This window comes from Anneissia japonica, unplaced genomic scaffold (assembly GCF_011630105.1).
Source record: "Anneissia japonica isolate Jap-2015-1 unplaced genomic scaffold, ASM1163010v1 scaffold11151_len745516_cov174, whole genome shotgun sequence".
Taxonomy (NCBI): domain Eukaryota; kingdom Metazoa; phylum Echinodermata; class Crinoidea; order Comatulida; family Comatulidae; genus Anneissia; species Anneissia japonica.
In genome coordinates, this window is record NW_022744950.1 from 560,762 (window position 1) to 581,589 (window position 20,828).

At 35.0% G+C, this 20,828-nt stretch overlaps 1 protein-coding gene across 1 annotated transcript in view; it reads left to right on the forward strand.

Moving 5' to 3' along the window:
* The first annotated feature begins 248 nt into the window (after positions 1–248).
* LOC117119767 (titin homolog) overlaps positions 249–20,828 on the forward strand; it is a 27,620-nt gene continuing 7,040 nt past the window's right edge. Inside the window, exons 1-8 of the mRNA XM_033264649.1 lie at positions 249–393; positions 1,273–1,911; positions 4,898–4,972; positions 5,950–6,065; positions 6,502–9,428; positions 18,036–18,308; positions 18,499–18,635; positions 20,178–20,339. Coding sequence (XP_033120540.1) covers positions 1,291–1,911; positions 4,898–4,972; positions 5,950–6,065; positions 6,502–9,428; positions 18,036–18,308; positions 18,499–18,635; positions 20,178–20,339 — 4,311 coding nt within the window. The 5' untranslated portion in view covers positions 249–393; positions 1,273–1,290. The remainder of the gene's footprint in view (positions 394–1,272; positions 1,912–4,897; positions 4,973–5,949; positions 6,066–6,501; positions 9,429–18,035; positions 18,309–18,498; positions 18,636–20,177; positions 20,340–20,828) is intronic.

Consider the following 20,828-nt stretch of genomic DNA (forward strand, 5'->3'; position numbering starts at 1 on the left):
GGAAATGTAGGTAAATAAATTTTTATATATAAAAATAAAATTCATTGATTTATTGTATAATAACTATTACTGTAGTGCAATTTAATATTTTATAAATAAAATTATGCATGTTATGTTTGTATATATTGTAATAAGTAAATATTTTGTTACGATTAATCATGAACAAGTGTGAACTTTCAATATGCGGCGGCTCTGGTAATAGGAACTCTATACTGTATTAATTATTAGCGCCCTCTATAATTAGAGCCTACATCTAGAGGTCAACCGAAGGAACATTCGCTTTCAGTTTTCGCTTCTTGATTAAACTTTTTTACTTTTCTTATTCAGAACACTTATACAGTATATTTAAATCCTTAGAGAAATTTGAAATATGGTTTGAAGTATTTTTAGCAGGTGAGTGTTTTTTTTGTTAAGAAATGGAGTGTCATTTATTTTTAGGGTTAACATTATCATTCCCCTCTCTGGCTAGGCCTAGCCTAGCTAGGCCTGGCTTAGCCTCTAGGAAGGACTGGGCCTAGGCCTATGCGAGCTCGGCCAGTGATAATGGGTTAACGTACTGCCTAGGGCTAGGCTAAGCCTCTGACGGAGCAGAGGTTACCCAAATGTGAATGGTTCTGATATCTAGGCATATAGGCTGGGCCTAGATTTTGTCCTAATTTGGACTGAAGCCAAACTTAATCCGATTGGTACAGTAATTGTTTAGATAAATTATTAAATTTAAAAAAAATTATAATAATAAATACTGTACTGTGTACAGGCTAGGGTCCTAGGACCTAGGCTAGGCTGTAGCCAGTATTGATTAGGTCCAACTGTATTTTTCATATTCAATTCAGTGTTCTGTTTTTAGTTTATATTATTCTTTTTGCTGAAAAATAAAAAATACATTTCAAAAGAGTAAAACAAAATACATTACAGAACAAATTTCAAGGAAAATAAGGCAAAATAATAAGAAAACAGTGCCAAGGAATAGCAAAAGCCGCAGGGCCACTGTCACCAAAAAAGCAATTTTATTTGTTTTGCAGAAGTATGCCTATAAGTTTTATTTAAAAAGAAAATCCACTGTGACTTTTGAGAAATAATTTGTATATTTTTTTTTTGCAATAAAATTATAAGCCATTTTGGGCTCGCTGGGTATTTTGAGTAGTGGCTTATTTTCAATACTGTTTAGCTGATTAATTTCACAGCATAGATTTGGGCCTTTAAAACTACTAATTTATATTTTTAGTATTGAATTATTGATAATGTTAAACAATTTTCTTGCCTTTTTTTTAGAATTTAGCATCTTTTGAAATGGAGTTTGTGACAGAGAGTGATCCTGAAATGAACTTTAACCCTGACTATGAAATTGCTAGTGATGAAGAAGATTGCACTGACGCCACTGCAATAGAAGATCCAGAAACTAAAGATGAAGAACGCGCCATGACGAATGATGACGAGAGTGAGAGAAGCACAGAAAGCAGTAGTGATGATAGTTCAAGTAGCAGTGAAGAAGAGGAGGGAGATGATGAAGAGAAGGGTGACATTGATGAGGATAAAAATGAAGTTCACTTGGCTGAACATGAAAATAGAGAGGCAGAAAGAAAAGAAGAAAATAAAAAAAATATAAGGTCTCCTGTATCAGTCAACCATGACAAAATTAGCAAATCATCCAATGAAATCAGTCCTGAAGACAGAACTGTTAATGATTTAAAAGACTTGCCAAATATTTCTCCTGGTGAGAAATCCAAGAAAGAAAATGATGGAGATACAAGGAAAAGCATTGACAATAACCTTGATATCTATGCAGATATGTCAATGGATGGTGCTGACTTTAAGGCTCATACTCACAAAATCAAGGGTGGAGACTCAAATTTGGATCTCTATAGTGAATTTTTAATTGAAGAAGTTTCGTCTAGACCAAGTTATGACCAGGTAAAAACAATCACATTTTACAGGGTTGTACATGATAAGCAAAATTCTTACAATTGGAATAGTCCATGCTTAATGCAAAGCTTCAAAATCTGAATCACAAATTTAATTGGTAATGGTAATGTTATTCTAATATTCTATAGTGGTCCACAATACTGTCTCAATGTGGTTTAAAAAAGGGCATGTTTTATCATCAAATTTGCAATTCTTGGATTGGATAAATCAGGTATAATACAAAAATGTTAAAAAATCATTAGATATTAACCATGACATCAATTTCTACATCAACTTTATAAAATTTGAAGTTCGCTTTACTGTGCATGATCAGTGAAAGAATACCGGATTCAATCAATCAATCAGTTTATTAGGAAGAAGCCCCTTAAGATCGGTGGCACCGACAAAGGTGGTGCATCCAAATTGACAGTTTCCTAAAAATACACAGATTTAAGGGCACATAGAAAAAAATTATTAGATTATCACTTTTTTTGCTTGCGGGAGGTTTTTTTTTTTTTTTTTTTTTTTTTTTCTTTGACGGTGGAGGGTTGGGATTATACCCGGGGATTCCTGTGTGCATGAACATAACAAACATGACATCGTTTTTCGAAGTGGCAGATGCATATAAACAACTGCCCTGTGATTCAATTTGGCCTATCCAAAACTAGGCCTATATTCCGGTGAAGAAATCGGATATTACTCGAGCATCAAAAAGGGAAGGGAACACCCTAATTTTATTAGTAGGTATAGGCGCCTAGGCTTTGGTCTTCACCTTTCTTTCTTGATGTCGTAGGTTAGTTTTTGTCTAACAACAACTTCAAGATTAATCCAACCACACACCCATCACAAGGAAGACTGCCCAATATGTAACAAGTTATTTTTAGCAGGGGAGTCTTTGCAGAACATGTGAGTCTTCATGCTGTGAATCAACGATCCTATCAGCCCATTTGGTGGGTCTCCTTAAGTACGAACAGCGGTGTTGCCTATTTTTAGCCACGCTGTGATACAGTACATGTGAGTCTACACGCTGTGAATTAACGACACGATCAGCCCACTATGCAGGTCTCTGTATTGACGGACTGCGGTGTTGTCTATTTTTAACCGCAGTTAGTGAGCTGTTTATTTTTAGTGACAGTAAAACAAGTTTAAAGAATACTGTAGGCTTTGCATTTTCAACTTTACTTTCAATGTCTGATCAATTGGAAGAGTCAGAAGTCTGCCAAATTCAGAGCCAATTCTTTTATTATATTTTGTGAGCATGTATTTTGTAAAGTTGCTTTTACTGTATACAGTTAAAATAAATGATACGAAAAAAAAAAAAATTAAATAAATAAATAAATGAATAAATGAAAAATAAAATTATTCCCGCATCAATATCCAAAATTTTTGATGTGGGTGGGAGTGATAGTCTAATAAATTTTTCTATTTGCCCTAAACTAGGCATACAAAACCACAATTTTGAAATAAAATGTTTAACAATACAAAACAAAATACAATACAAAGAAACTTAAACAATAAAGTATGTCAATCAAATAAGCCTACTTAATATCATAGGGCTGCTTATGAAAAAAAAGTAACAAACAAAAGTACAATTAAAATGATATGTGAATGAAAAATAAGAATTAAATGTCAGCACCATGTCTCTTACCAGAGACTTGCTTGTTTCAGATTTATAGTTTAATGAAAAGGAATTGAAATGCTAGATCAGTAGGCCTATCAGCAATTTTTAAGATAATACAATACAGTAAATTTTACCTTTAAATTTGAGTGACACATGCTTTAAATAAACATTTAGTTAAGGGGCGGTATACAAGTAACATATTATTTGTTCTTGCTCTCCATATGGCAACCAAATAATATTGTTTTAATAGTGGCGGCCTACAATTCCTCTTCCTAATCTTTCATTTGGAAATACTATATAAAGATTGTCAAGTAAAAAGTGATTCTTGAACTCAATTGTACCATTTACAAAATCATCCCAAAAGGTCACTGATTGTTCAGAATATTTTTTGTCATGTGACATTTTAGGAAGAATTTTTTTCTGCTGCTTTTGCGTGCTGCATGTCGCACACTGTCTAATCCATGAAATCAATATGTACTTAAAATATTTCTTGAAGGTTTAAATGGCAAGTATAAGTAACAACAAATCATAACACTTTTGGTACACCATGTGTAAAAATATGGTTTCTGAGGTAAAACCACTGGTTGGTTGTCTCAATGTTTTGGTGAGATTGCTCTGACCATCATCAGGAGAATGATAAAATATGACTTCTGTTAATCTTAAGACGAGACGTTTTATTCCTTGTTTCACATACTTATTTTTTTACAGATCATTGGAGGAGGGTGGAATAAAAATATAAATTAAAGTTTGTTTTCTTATTTAGCAAATGGAGGAGAAAATAAAAATAAAATTTTATTTGTAAATGTAAAATAGGATGGTTAAATGCTTCAAATTTATATAATTAGGAAGAAATATACTTATCTTGGAGATTTCAAGGCAGCAGAGGGCGTAATAAAAATTTTTAAAAAACTTTTATTTTTTTCTGAAATTTGCTAAACAAGGTATAAAAACAGAAATACAGTAGTGATCGTCAGTGATCCATCGTTTCCCTTAAACGTGCGAAAAGTATAGAAAATGGTGATCGTCGGGGATACTGTACATTGTCTCCCATAAAACAAAGAAAGTGTGATGAGTGCCTGAATGAAGTAAGGAAGTCAGGTAGTGTCTTACTTCAATCAAATAGTGGTGTACCAAAAGTTTAATAATTTTGTTAAAATGTATTTTCTGTTGTATTTGTACTAAATGTATGATTGAAGCATACATTTTTTTGGATTGATCGAGCCAGTATTTTAAAAGTTGTAGATCTTCAAACATCAATTAGATGATGGAAAAGACAACACTTCAAATGAATTTCACCACTTTGGGGCTACTGTAGCTTAGCAAGGCCTCTAACTGTACACTGTACACTGTTCTAAAGTGATATATCTTTTACAGCTTTTGAAAGATAAAGACGTCAATCATCTTAAAGTTGAGGAATTGAAGTCAACTCTTCATAAACTTATGAAGCAAGTGAGTATTCTATGAAGTTTGATTTAAACTAATATAAACTTTATAATGTCTGTGTTGGACTTCAGTAATAAACTTAAGCTCTGTTCACACATAAGTTTTTTTGTGACAACTGAAGTGATCCACAGTAAAACCATCCCCGCTGAACACCATCCCTATTTCTGAGCCTACAGTAGTATTCCTTTAGGGCCAGAAAAATGTATATGAAAGGAAAGTATTGATTACTAATTGTATTATTATACAAATAAATACAAATACTAATTTATTGTCATAAAAATATGCAGTACAATATAGACTGTACAGTATGTACAGTATCGTACATAAACAAAATTTATGTTTCGTGGCCTGAATATGGTAAGATTATTATTAAATTATTGGAGTGCCTGTACATACGTACATACTGTAGGCCTAAAAAATTTGATCAGAGCATGCTTTTGTTAAATGTTCACAGCAAACCCAAGAAATCCCTATAGCTGACTTGGTCGCCGGGGCGAGGGAGTGCGTTTAATGTTCATGAGGGACCCTCCCATTGGAAGATTTTCTTTAAAGATTATGACCATACAAATTTGTAGGCCTATTTTAAATCAATGTAGGTATCTTACATTAAAATGATGTTGTTGAAAATTAAATTTCTTTTAGTGCCATAACTTACAGAGTATTGTGGAAATATAAACTATATGCCATTAAATAAAATATGTGTAATGAATACACAGCATGCAATATGCTATGGATTGTGTTGGAAATAGGCCTACAAATTTATAAAAAATTTCAAGCAGCCCAAGCTGGAATAAAGGGGAAAGGGCCGACTCCAACCCTCAAAATTTTATTAAAAAACTAATCATACAGTATAAAAAACTAATCATACAGTAATTGAGAAAAAGTGGTCCGGCCAAAGCCAGTGCAGCCATTGCGGTTCGGCCATTTAACAGTATTTGAGTCCTAGATGTGGATTACGTAACTATTCTTTTTGTTCCTTGTAGGAAAAGTCAATCAAGGAAGAGAATCTGATGCTGCGTAAAAATATCTCATCATTGTACAAGACAGCACAAGCAGAAATTAAACGAAAAGACAAGGAGATTGCAGCACTTGTAAGGAAGTGAGTTGGTTATGTTTTTTGGCTGTGTTTAGACTTTAGAAACACCACATTCATAACTAACACTGGGCTTGTATGTTAATCCATTTAGTCACTAGCTATATGTTCACACTGCGTAATTATCTTGATGCTAGCGTATTTCTTAATAGTGCCTTTTACTTTACTAGGTTTTTTGTGATTATCAAATCCTGTCCTGGGTCTAAAAATTGTTGATGCATGACTCTCATAACTCAGTGGTGCACGCTAATCTTGGGTCTGTTGGTAGATTATTGTACGCCAGTGGTTTTGTGTTTCTGGTGTTTGCTACGCCACACACAAGCTCACATCATTTTGGTTAATGTTATGTTATACACAAGCGTAACTCATGTCTGAACATAGCCTATAATTAACTGTATACTGTAATGGTTATTAATTTCATTTTGCACTTTATTTTTTATAGGCTCGACTACTTGCAGCCGATGCGTTTCCAAGCTTTGATGTACCGCAAAATAGTGGCAGCACGCAGCCAAGGAAAGGAAGGTAAAGAATTTGATCAAATATTGGCAAGTACTTTGCAAGCAAAAGAACTGAGTAGTAAGAAAGCTAATTCAAGTGAGACGATTCAACAACTAGAAGATTCATTGGCCAAAGAATACTGCTTTCAAAAAGATGGTAGCAAAGAGAGAAAGAGGCAAAGAGATAGCAAGGATGAACATGAGGAAAAATATGAGAGACCTGATAAAAGAGAAAAGAGATCAGATAGTCGGGATAAGTCTGATAGAGTATATAAAGATACAAGAGAAAAACTGACGAAGAAAAGAGAAAGTTTACCTCATGGAAGGCAAAGCCGTTCGCCAACAAATGATGGGCGGCAAAGAAACAGGGGAACATTATCAGTGTCCCCTAGTAGAAAGAGTAAAGATAGACCAAGTGAGCAGTATTCTGGTAGACACACAAATGGAACAGTGAATAGCCTCAGAGAAGCCAGCAGAAAGGAAGACCTTAAAAAAGAACTTAAAACAAGTGAAGAAACAAAGGTGAAAGAAAAGCGAACAGAGGATAAGTATAAGGAGAAGGAACACAGAAGAGATGAACCTTCATCATCATCAAGATTAAACAAGTCAGAAAAAATTTTTGAGAAAACAACAAAAAAAGAGAAATCTTCTGTAATTGATAAACAGGTGACAGTAAAAAAGTATGACACGATACGGTCAGCAGAAAAACCTTCAAAGAACATTGGTAGATCATCATCAGTTGATAGTCAAAGACAACGACGGGATGACTATAGCAGGAAGTCCGATAAAGAGTCATCAAAATCTCAAAGTAAAGTATCTTTGAATGAATCGTCAAGATCATCATCAGTTGATAGGCACAGAAACCGAGTAAAAGAGCAAGAGAAAAAAGGCAACAAAGATTTGACCAAAATATCTGAAAGATCATCTGAAAAATCTGATCAAAGGCATAGAAAAGAAATTGAAGGAAAGTCATTAGATAGGTTGTCACAGAAGGAAAGAGATAGAGAGCTTGAAGTCCAAAGGAGAATAAAAAATCGAGAACAGCTGAGACAGATGGGTGAAGACAGACTGCCACCAAATAGAACATTATCAGCACACAAAGATGAAGGAAAAAGATCTTCTTCATCTACAGACGTTGACCGAGAGAGGAAAAATAGGTCACAAGACTCAAAACCAGATGTTGAGAAGGTTAGAATGAAAGAAAGAAAAATAGTAGATGAAAAAGCTAGATTAAATGAAAAAGAGAAGAGAAAGTCAGAAGAAACAACCAGAGGAAATGAGAAAGGAAGACGGAATGTAGATGAGATCAGTAGAGGGAATGATAGAGGAAGGCGGAACACAGAGGAAATTGTTAAAAGGAATGAGAAGGGAAGAAGAAACCAAGAGGAAATCATTAGACAGAATGAAAAAGAGAGAAAGAAATCCAATGAAATAATTAGAACAAATGAGAAAGAAATCCGAGAGCATGCCAGAAATGATCACCAATCAAGTAATGATAAAAGTCAAATCGCAAAGAAAGAAAAACAGCTTCAAGATTCCAAGAGATCCCAGAGTTCTACAAAGAGTAGTCATGTAGACATGCATGAACATAGTCTAAAAGAAAACAAACACCAGAGGCATAGAAGCAGAGATGCTGTGGAGAAGACTGACAAAAAGTCAAAGCAATCTCCAGTTAAAAAGGTAAAACCTCACCAGCTTCCAACTCTTCGACATCTTGAACATGATGACAGTAGCAGTGAAAATGACTCTAAAATAAGTAGTCATTCTGGAAAGTCAAAAAAGATTAATACCTCAGAATTCTCTAAAAATGTCACAACTACTAAAAAAACAACTAAAAACACTATCACAGATCTGCAGATTCCTGTAAGCAGGAATCCAATGAATGCAGAAGTGGATGACATCAGTCTCAGTGACATCGATAGTGGTTCTGATGAAGAAGGTGAATATTCTCAAACAGATAAATCTAATTTTAAAGGTAGTAAAGATGAGCTTGTGAGTAGCATACAGAAAGAATCTCCTAAAAAGAGACCTAAGTCAGATGATCGTAAACATTCCGTTAAAGGCTCAACTGGTGAAAGGCTTGAAAAATATCAAAATACAATTCAAGAGAAAAAAGAACAGAATGGATCAAAAACAATTAAAGAATATCCTAAGCATTCCAAAAATGCACACAAATGTGCAAATGATAATTCTCAGGGTTTAGATAAATTGAAAGTAACTGAAAAAGATCATGAAATTTTAAAACAAAGTAAAAAAAAAAAGAAAAATGGTAGTGAGGCTGAAAAGACTTTCAAAGAAGATGCTGTTGATAAAGAGAGAAAAGCACCAGTTGAAAAGGAAAAGTCTGAATCGGATGGTGCAGCAAAAGCAGAACCTATAAAAATATCTAGACAAAACATTTCAGAAACTCCTTCCAAAAGTAAAGATGACAGAATTAAAAAGCGAAAAAGGAAAGAAAAAGAGAGCTCCACAAGTAAAGTTAAGGTGAAAAAAATTAAGAAAAATAATGATAAACAGAAAGATATTGCAAATGTAGACACTCCTTGGAGTCCCATTTCAACAGAAGAAGAAAAGAAAACAGCAGATGTAGTAATTGATGAAAAAATGACTCAAGTAGACGAAACACCTTCAAAGGAAGATTCTCAACTTGAAGAAGGGGAGTTGTCGGAAGGAGAGATCAAATCAGATTCTGAATCCGAAATTTCTCCTGATTATTTCAAACCAACAGGTCATCGGTTGGGTAGAAATGATGAAAGGAGAAACGTAGCAACGCTAGGAAAGTCAAAGGATCTGCGTCAACTGATCAATAAGAAGGATGTTCACAAACGAAGCAAGGATTCCTATCGTGGTGACAAATCTCAAAGGTCAAGAAGTGATAGGTATTAACAATAATACTGTAGTATTAAGAATAATGCATACCCTGTACATGTATACAGTATGTTGTTAGTATCTCAACCTACAGTTCAAGGCAAGCTATCCAAGCGACAAATTTCCAAGCTGGATTAGATGTAACATTTAAACTGACAGGTCATCAAGTTCATTTAATTATAAAGGGTGAGGGGGGCCCATATTCATACAGTATGTAAATGTAAGAATTCTTTATGTTTAGGCTCCTTTACTGGGCAGTATATCTTTCCTTTATGATTTGCGAGGGGGCTTAACTTATAGATAACAATGAACACAAAAGCTACCAGTTTAAATTTAAATCTACTGGAGAATTATATTTTTTGCTGCAATCGTGCTAGGAATTCACCTTGTCATGTACAGACTTGAATGATGTACACCTTCAACAGTTATGCATTGCTTGAACTGAGAGAGCAACTGTTTCGCCACTACAGTACATATTACGTCAATCACAGATCTTAAAAGGGATGTGTTGAATCTGATCAGATAATGTGGTTAAGTCTGACATACACATCTAATAGAGTACGCATAGCTTTAATTTTTAAAAAAATGTTGTCAGCAACCACATTATGACTGTCATAAGTAATTGTGTGTACTGTTTTAAATCGAACTGTCGCAGCTCTGAATGTTTACATTTTAACCAGGCATAGATATATGAATGCTGGCTGGATAGGAATTATTACAGTAGCCTCTTAGACAGCCAATTATAAATTGTGAAACTGAATTTGATTAGACCAAGGTTTGTGCTCTTATGATTTTGAGTACTGATTTTTGAAAAAAGACATAAAAAATAGGGTTATAAGTCAGTGGGGGATTGCTATATGCTGTCTATAAAGAGGGGTGGTGCCAGGCTTTGCCCGACGGGAGGTGGGGGCCGAGGTCCCCGACGAGGGGTCAGATGCAAAGGCCCAACAAATTTTGACAATTTAGATGTTTCAAAGACTTATTTAATCGGTTGCTGGAGACTTTAATCATTGGCACGCTGAAGTGCGCGCCAGTGCGGGAATGAAAATTGTGCAAGTGTCAGGGTGGCCATTAGTTATGACTTTTATAGTGATGGTCTTACAGAGTTGACTATTATCGTAACGGACTTTGTGATAAAGTTGGCTATAATCGATTAGTTAAGACTACCTGTTTAAGACAATTTTATAGCAATCTGCCCCAGTAGTTTTTAGTGTTATTGATTATTTAATATAATCCCAGACCACCTGATTGCAAAACCCTACAGCACAATTATCAATCGGTAAATGGTATTGGAGGATTGCATTTATAGGACGCAACAGATTTGTTTTATTATAATGTAAAACATTTTGTGTGTAAACAATAGTATTTTTGAGCTACAGTACACATATTGAACACACTGTTTGCTGTGATAGTGTTACTTTAAATTGATGTACAGTATTTTCAAAATGTTTTGCAATAGAACACATAAAATTCAACTATTGGAAAGTATTGAGATTATTTAGTATTTGTTCATCTTTTTATTCACCTATTTCTTTGATAAGGTTTTTAAATTGTTCATTAGTTATGGTTTTTCTTCAAAAACCATTTTTACATCGGTAATCTGTTTTCATATCTATTTTGTTAAAAAATGTATTGTCTGTGATATGCTTTAAAAATTATAAATGTGAATGGTTTTAGTTTAAGTAGGCTTAATTACAGTAATCAGCTTTCTATCGAAAATTATTTTTCTCATGAGATAACAGACAAATATATACTGTATACAGTTCATACTTTTGCATAGACCTTTGGCTGGTAATAAATTTAAAGATCTTTATAGTGAAACAAAGGTCTGAAATCAGTGACCGATTATTTAGTTTGATCTATTTTTCATTGAAAGGTAATTTGATAATTATGAATGAGCTATTCAATGTTTTCATTGATTTTTTGTGGTTTTCCTGATTTTTTGATTGACTACATTGTATATCTTTAACTGTTTCCTTATAATGATATTTTGTGAACCACATTCTAGGACTTTACTGGAACTGGTGTAATAGGTACAGGCTTTAGCTGTGCTTCTTATTGGATGTTTCCATGTATAGAAAAGTTAAAAATATATATTTTTTCCTATCAATGAAGTCGCTCTTACCTTACTAATGCACTGAAAGATTCAGGGAATTTGCTAATGACTTGCAAGCTTTTAAAAGCCAGAGATAACAAGAATTTTTGTCTGTCAAACTCAAAAAAGTTTGTTCAAGCTTGTCTCCGATGAAGTGTGACATTGACTTTACTCAGATACAGAAAACACTATGTCTGATGTATGTCTGAAACAAGCAATACACATTATGTGATCGAGTATTGTCTTTCAAAATCTGATACAGTAGTTCATGTTTGGTTTACAACTTTCTTCATTGGCTCATTAACAATTCATCCTTCTACGCATATTTAAACATGACACATTATAAATTTTGTGTCCGGTACATGCAAAGTATAGTGGCAAGTCATGTATGAACAGTCACTTTTTATGTAAATATGGAAAACTTCATATTGGACGAATGGTTGGTGGCAACTACGAAACAGTTACATGACTGTGCAGGTGTAATAAGCAAGAATGTAAATTTCTTGTCATTTAATGTGTATTCTCTGTAATATATAGCTATACAGTTAAGTAATGGCCATCTTAGACAGTATGGTATGGCCCAGCCCGACATGACTTCTTGACGCATTGCCCAAAGACTCTATCCCGACGATAATTGCATTGGGCTACTTCGTACGATGCTGTCTTACTTGGCCTTTAATGCTGCTGTGCTCGAATTTAATACAGAAACTTTACTGAGAATTTGGAAAGGTCAGATCAGTGTCACTAAAAGTGCATTTTTCATCACTACCTTTAATCAAGGTAGAGGTGATTCCAAAACTTACTGTAAACCGAGTCGTAGCACTGCAGAATATTCAATATCTATAGTACAGTATATCATGTCATTTGTTTTTAGTTTTTTTATTTGTACTCTGAAAGTGTTGGTTATTGTACTAGTCATGCAATCAATTAAAACGTGACACTGCAATAATCGTTGCAATGGTGTTGGGAAAATTGACTATCTATTGCAATGTTTTCAATATTCCAGCCAGTCTTTTAGGCATTTTGGGTTGGATGGGTATGGGCAGCACAAACTTTGTTGTAAACATTGCATATGCTCCTGCTATTCTGCTTTGGATATGTCCACTGAACTATCACAAGGCTAATACTCGCCTTGTCTGGAAAGATGGTAAATGGCATAGAAAGTGACCTCTGAGAATTTATTTTTAAGTTGTAAATTAATATATTTCTAATGAAAATTGTTTAATCTTTATTAAAGCAGCTTTCTATTCTCTGTCTCCATTCAATATGGGATCTAAATATGGGTGTGATATGACATCATCATGTCTATATTTGTAAAAATTCACTTGTAGTAGTGTAGACAGAACTATACTATACAATGTGTTAATGTGTTATACCTATTTTTGATTTGGCTCGCATTTTGAAAACAAATTGTCTTTCTATGTTTGTAATGACCTCTCTTTATCTTGCACACGAGTGTAACAACCAATTGTGAAATGGCCTCATTAAGTAAAAATAAATTCAAAATTCTTATGTAGCGGTTTTTGCTGTGAATTGTTAATTTTTTTTAGAGTAAAAGAAATGTGCTGAAATAATTATTCTTTGATTGATTGGGCTGAACATGACCCAGCAAACACAGCCTCCCCTCAGGAATTTATTATCATAGTAAATTGGGTGCTCTCCGGTCTGAATTCCCTAAATGTTGGGAGAGAGGACGAAGCCTCTAGTGCATACGTCCTTGAGTAGGGGTAGGTAGAAATTTACTATGAACTAAGCCGAGGGAATAAATTCTTGGAGGCTAAAATTTGTGACGCATCATCATGCTCCGCACAAATATGCTACTTGTTGAACTTGCTCTATAGTAAATCTCTACTAGAACGAACATACAATAAATACAATAAGAACGTTTCCCCCTTCCCCCTCTAGACTACTGCATCTATAATACTCCTAGAGCTATGCATCTCATTCTAATTGAGAACAAGTGGCAACCCCTCTGCTACAAATCATGAACCTTGCACTCACTTGGTGATAAGTAGCAGTGGTATTTATTAGAAGGCTGCCCTCATGCTGAATATTTATAGAGATATAAAGTTTGATACAAATATGAATAGTTTTATGAATGATTGGAAATATGTGTTTTAAGATACAGTAATTAAATTTGTCAAAAAATAAAATATTGTAAATTGAGGAGAAAATGTTCTTGCACAAAGATTTCATTTAATGTCATTTTTAATTATAGAGAAATTCTAAAGATGGATTAAAATGTTACTTTATTCAGTATTTTAAGCGTTTATGCCTCTGATATGTTGTCTTAATTCTGTTAATGAATATTATTGAGAAAATTTAATTTGTTAACACCATTATGAGGCTGGACCTTTTTACTAAGCCTCGTCCATTGTTGGATATTGTAAGGTCCCACAAGACGAAGACAAATGTATGTAAGCATGTGCGTTTGTGGGACAGCTTGTGTAGGATGCGCGTATTTATGACTCTATTCTGATTGGTCAGTTTGTTTGACACACGCCGGAAATATCCATTTTAGATTTCGATAAATAATTTTATAGATATAAACTTTAGTCGTAGTTCGAGCTAAAACTTCATAATTACGTCATCTGGTATTCTTAAAACGAACTTCGACTAGCGCACGACTAAATTACGCGAACCTCGACTGAAATACCTCTGCAGGCCGATGTTTCTGAAATGTTTGCCTCAATAAAAACGTGTTTTTTGTAACAATAGAGTGAAACGAATAAAATCCAATGTATAAGTAGGTCCGATGTATATTCGGTAGGCCTCATCAACAAAACAGGCACAAAATTTAGCTTCCAAAATGCGAAATTATCATGTTTTGCTAGCCACATGTGATAGTTCCTGATTTGCACGAAATCCCTTCGCGTTGCGGTCACATACTGTAGCTTCATCGTAACAACAACAAAGATAGCGTCGCCCTCGATCGGGCTCAACTATAATATATTTCTTCTAAGAAAGCAATTTTTCAGTGACTGTTAAAATTTGCTATTGTTATATGTTAACGACTAATATAGTTATTATCTTAGAAAATTAATTAAGCGAATGATGGTCTAATATGAATTATGAGGAAATATTACCGGATCTCTCTGCTGTTAAATGAGCTCTTTTCATTGGATAGTCCGATAGACGTTGATTGCCAGTCGTCTTCCAGTTGAACTAAAATTAGGAATTCATTTAGTCGTATTAGAACTTCGACTACGTTGTTTATAAATAGATATTAAAGTTGAAGTTGCAACTAAGACTATAGAAATGAAGTTCTAGTTCAAATTTCGATTAAAAGTTCGTTTTAAGAATACGGACGTTAGTGTTGAGATAATAATTTTTAAGTATTATGCATATATTTTTTTAAAGTACAGTGCACCCTCCAATTTGAGATTCCCCTAATTCGAGACCACTTTTTCAGAGAACCAAGTAACATTCTTGAACACAAAGCTAACCCTCTAATTGGAGACCACCCAAATTTTCAGGTGTCTGGAAATGGAGGGCGATCTGCATGGGTGAAACCCGAATTTTTCAACTGGGGTGGGGGGGCCAATAACATTTTCAGAATAGATAAGTGCGTGGCACTTATAAACTGTACAGTAAATTGAATTCTGTTGAACTATAGTTTAAAAAGTTTATAATATATATATATTCAATTCAATTCAAATAAACATTTATTTCTTCATAATCAAAAGTACAATATAAACAATTTAAGCCGGAAAGCAAGTAAAAATTCAACAAGTTATAATAATACAAATTAATAATTAAGATCTAAACAAAAACAGGAGACAGACAGGTTACAAGAAGAAAAAGACAAAAAAGAGACAAAAATGACAAAACTGACAAATTTATTTGGGTTTTAATTTTCAAAACTAGAAATTAAGTGATTAAGATTTAAGGAAAAACTTTTCTTCGATTCACAGTTTTTATGTGGTCATTTAGATTGTTCCATAGTTTGGGTCCGCTAAATCTAATATTATGCTGAAAAGAAGTCTTTTTATGCTGGGGAATATGCAAACCAAGTGCAGATCTAGTACGATAGGAGTGGTAATATGAGTTTGGGTGGAATAAGCTACAGAATTGAGGGGGGTATAAGGATTTAGTTGAAGAATAAAGAAAACTGCATTGTTAAAGTACATTTATGTCTTTAAATTTGAGTAAGTTGAGGAACGTAAATAACGGGTCAGTGTGAGCTAGTGCTGAAGCGCCTGCTATTATAATATGTGAAATAATTTTTTGAATAAAAGTTACATCCCGAGAGGTCCTGTGCACTAAAAGATGAAGAATATGTGAGTGAAAAAATCATGTCAAGCAGGATACGAACCTAGGACATTCTGCTGTCGTTGTAGATGCTAAACAACTGGTCGAGGCCAATGATTTAATTCACACTCCCTCAGTATGCCGATGCAACGCTAGTATTTGGTGCATGCCTATGTAACAGATAAATGTGATACACCACCCTCTTCTTAAGCATCTTAAACCACAAGTTGGGATTTTGAAGACCTCCCCTTCCAGAACTCAGTCATACTGCTATGCACTATGGCGGAACACTTACAGAAATGCCTCAATCTACTGTGATTCATTAAAGAGTTACACATGATGAAACAAATATAAATAATGAATACATTATTATTATTATTGTTATCATTATTATTAATAAAAAATATTTTTATCATTATTTACAAATTTATTACAAAATCCAAAGAGGAGGTATAATGTAACTTGAATAAAAATGAAGGAAATTTTCGTTCAACTTATATAGCCCAAAATAACCCATTACGGTATTAGATTAATTCTGGCGTTCCATACGCATGCCGCCCATACAGACGTTCATGCACACCACCAAAACCAAAACCACCAAAACTACACTGTACTTCCCTGTCGCACTCGAGACGAAAACCGAACACGGTAGGTAATTGACGACCGTTTGATTGAACAGTTTCAGGATCATTGACGTATCTAAAGGTAAGTTTCTTATGAAAGATTTGAAATATTTATTCTCATGCATTTCTTAACTTCATTGAATGGAGTTTATCTGATCATATACCATGATAAATAGTTTATAATCGGCCTACCTAGTGCCTAGGCATAGAGGATTAGGCCAATGAAGGCCTACATGCTCTCAAACAAACACAAGCTGGAAGAGCCATATCCGGGAGGTTTACTGCGAGATTTGATCATCTGCTGACAAAACTTGTGGTAAAAACATGCAAACATCATGAATTTCCGGAATATAATAATGGATTAGTTTCCGAAAAAAATGTTTCTTGCTCGCGACGTGTGAGTAGGACCTCACTTCTGCAATTGTATGTAGTATACGTGACTGGCGGCGTGTAGGCTTGATAATGATACTTCTAATACTCCCTGTTGTAATAGTAATGGGCACTAATTAGGGGAATTCCCTGCGATGCGACACGTATTTCGATACAGCGGCATCTACAAAGGTTTGTATACGGTAACGGTAACTTCAGTCCTTCAATCTCAATAATTCTTTATTGTCCATTCATGTCTAACAGAAATGTAATTTGAATTGGCATACTTTTGAACTTATAAGCATACATACCTACCTGGATCTACAGATTCTGGACAAAACAGCAATAAACCAAAACGGCAATTAAAGTCATAACAGCAATGACCAAAACAGCAAAGAAACAAAATGGCAACACATTTTAACCAGAACGGCAATAGACTAAAACGGCAATAAGTCAAAACGGCAAGACCAAAACGATGCTAAACAATTTATTGTCATAAAAGTAAAAACGCAAAAAAAATTAACTAATTATAAACATGAAAATGTAACGCGATTAAATACGGTAAAAAAATACGGGACAATTTCAAAACGACTCAGAAAATTATAAACTGCGGCCTGCGCATAGTCGTGGCATTGATTTTGGTACTTTGCCATTTTGGTATGCCATTTTGGTATTTGTCATTGTCGTTTTGGTTATTGCCGTTTTGGTCATTGCCGTTTGGTTTATTGCCGTTTTGACCTGCTACTATAGACGTAAAGCTATGGCTTATGTCTCCCTCTCTAGTTGCATAGGGCCTATAAGTTAATTTTAGTGGGTGTTTTTGTAGTGACGGTTTTGCCAACATGTGATTGTTGTATTAACAAAAATGCATTTTTTCGAGACTTATTTCACATGGACTTCATTCATTTCATGCTTCATTTCTCTAATAAAGAAATCACTAATTTTTAACAAAGGAGTTCGAATTATGTTGCAATACCCTAAGGCTGGCCGGATGATACTTTTGTATAATTAAAGCAAACTAGTCTGGTACCAACAATTTTTCTCTTATCTTTATTACCTCATTTTTTGAATAGAACATACAGTAACTATCATGGTTACCAACCTTGGAGAACTTGAATTTGTGACTGATAAAAATGTGTGTTCGCAGACCCTGATACATGGCATCTTGACCTAAGAAAGTCAATGCTTGTGTGTTTTAAACATGACCAAATTGTGTATTATCCATAACAGTTTATTATTACAAATTATCAAGGTTTTTTTAATTTTTTTATAGAGATTTTCAAGATGAGTACTGATCCTGACCTTGTGACAAATACTGGGACAAGACTAGCTTGCAGTGACTGTGCCAAACTCACCAAAAGGATTGAGGAACTTGAATTAGAAAACAAGCAGTTGAAAGAATATGTAAAGCAGTCTGATGTTTTGGTTCAGAAGTTAAAAGAACAGTTGGAAAGTAAAACGGTTGAGGAACTCTCCAAATACCTTTCAGAATTTAAGCTTTATTCACAAGTTGTTGGCAGCCAACAAAAGAAGAATGAAAACATAGGTACTTATGAATTCTTGTAATAATTCACCATTTTCAAAGAAAAACTTATATTTTAAGATTTAAGGAAATTTGTGGTGGTTGCCTATTGCTTGAACAAATTCAGAAAACCTCTTAAAAAATGCAATAGTTGAAGTTTATATGTTTCTCCTGTTTGAGCATTCACATTCTACTATTTTTCTTACCACCCTAGCTCTTCTAACCTCAAGTAACCAAACTGAGCCCTTGGCTGAAGAACAGCCCTTACATGCACCTGTGAATCGACAGCCAGAGGATTGTTCTATTAATGGTGAAATGGCATTACCTGGAAAAGGTCAGATGGAAAAGCCAGTAAGTGATCAATGATGCAGCTGTAACAAGCTGATGAATCTTTTTTGAATCCATATAATACAGTAAACTTATAAAGCACATAATTTTTTGACTTGCTTGTCAAATTATGAAAATGTATTATAATCCTTACTTACTTCAGGGTCCATCATTCCACTGTTGAAAGTAGAAGCGGTTTGATGCAGCGGGAAACGGTTTGGTTTCCCAACATCGAGGTCGGGCTTTCAATCCCTTGCTGTGCATTTTGCTTGTGTCCTTGAGCAAGACACTTCATCTGCATTGCTTCTCTCCACCCAGGAGTATAAATGGGTACCTGGTGGGGTTGCCTGCTTCTGCGCTGATTACCAGCAGCAACACTTACAGTAACATGTGGACCCAATGACCAGGGAAAGGAACTGCGCTTTATAACCGCAAGGAAGAGGCGCATTATAAATACCCGTACCAGTACCAGTTGAACATACCCCTCCAATCTTTCACCTCTTTCTGTCTGATGTTTCTCTAAACTCCTGCTTCCCAAACTTTTTTCTCTGGAACTCCAAGTTGTGGTATATTACACCAGCCGCGACTCATTTAATAATTTGATAGTAGGTTGCACAGCGACTTTTATAAGATCCCCAAAATCTGATGCTCATGTTTTAAAAATGACTACTTATTACATTTATTTTTTTAATAGAAATATTATCAGTGACAGATCTAGGAATTTGAATAGAGTGGCCCAAGGACGGAGTTTTACAGATAGAGGGTGCAACCCACCTCAGACCTACTAGAAATGTTTATGATTATGCCACCTCTCTACTTCTTTTTGGACACTTCTTCCACTTCACCTTTAATAACCAATTCTTCCTTATTCTATGGAACTGACTGGTTGGTGGGATGTGGTTCAAGAGCTCAGCAGTGGCACATTTCCCCTAAAAAAACTTGTTCCCCCTCCCCCATTGAAAATGTTTTGAAGTAAACCTTATTTTGTGAACTAACGCCTCCTCACATAATCATCGGGCCCCTACTCCAACTTTGTGTCCCCTCCCCATCAGCTCCTCCCTTTCAAGACTCCTAGATATGCCACTGGAGCTCAGGATGCTTATATTTTCAACAGGCATGTAGGGGTAATCGTTGGACTTGGCCTAAAATGTAGGGACACGTAGGACAGTGATTAAGTTCACTTTTTGGCATATCCTTGGCGCTCGTGCCTAAAGAAAAAAGTCGATAGTGTCTCAGAGCGCTAAATATGACAAAGAGGAAGAAAAACACAATCAGGTGTAAGACTTCTTTCAAAATCTCCTGGCAAATGGAATCATTTTCTGTGTGTGTACTTCTCGTGTACTCTGGTAAAACATGCACTTTCATTTTAAGCTTACTTCTTTTCAGATGCCATCTAAACTACTAAATCCAAAAAAATCTCAAATGGGAGGGGATGCCCTCTCAAAACCACCCCTTCACACCTCCCATTATTCACCGCCATTGCTAAATCGTAGATCTGACAATGATTTGATAAGGAAAAATAAGATCAATATAACTGATTGACTCTGTTTTTTTCCCACTGTAAAGGGTATACTGAGCTCATTACAGACTCAAGCAACCCCAACTCAAGTGACCCCATCTCAAGGTAATACTGCTGTTGCAGTTAGTACAACCACCATGGCTGCTGCTTCTGTATCTTCACCTGAAAATGGCCAGGTTTCTTGCAGAGGAGATCATCAAGCAATAATAGTAAGTTACCAACTACGAGACCAATTACTACGGGGGATTTGGGGGCGGGGGGGCTGTGCCGGTCCCTTCTCCCCTTTTGGAAAGTAACAAAAATATAAAAAAAAAAGAAAAAATTGATTGCCCAAAATGCCTCAGAGGTTATTTTCGGACGTCGAGTAACACAAATTTTGCAGGGGAATGCCCCAAGGTGTTATCTCAATTAGCCCCTCCTTTCGACATCTCTGGATCCACCCCTGTACAAAGTAGTACTGTTATATATAATGTGTGTAAGTAAGAGTTGTGTGTGTGGATGTGACTCAAGTAATATTATACTGAAATCACTTGCATTATATAGAAATTATACTCTTGCAAGTTGGTGCATACTTCGGGTGATAGCATCATGTGACCCATGTTTTGAATTGTGCCAAATTGCAAATCCAATACTTCATAGTTTTACAAAACAGATCCCTTTCAAATCGCAGCATTCACCCAGTGGCGATACCGTAAGAT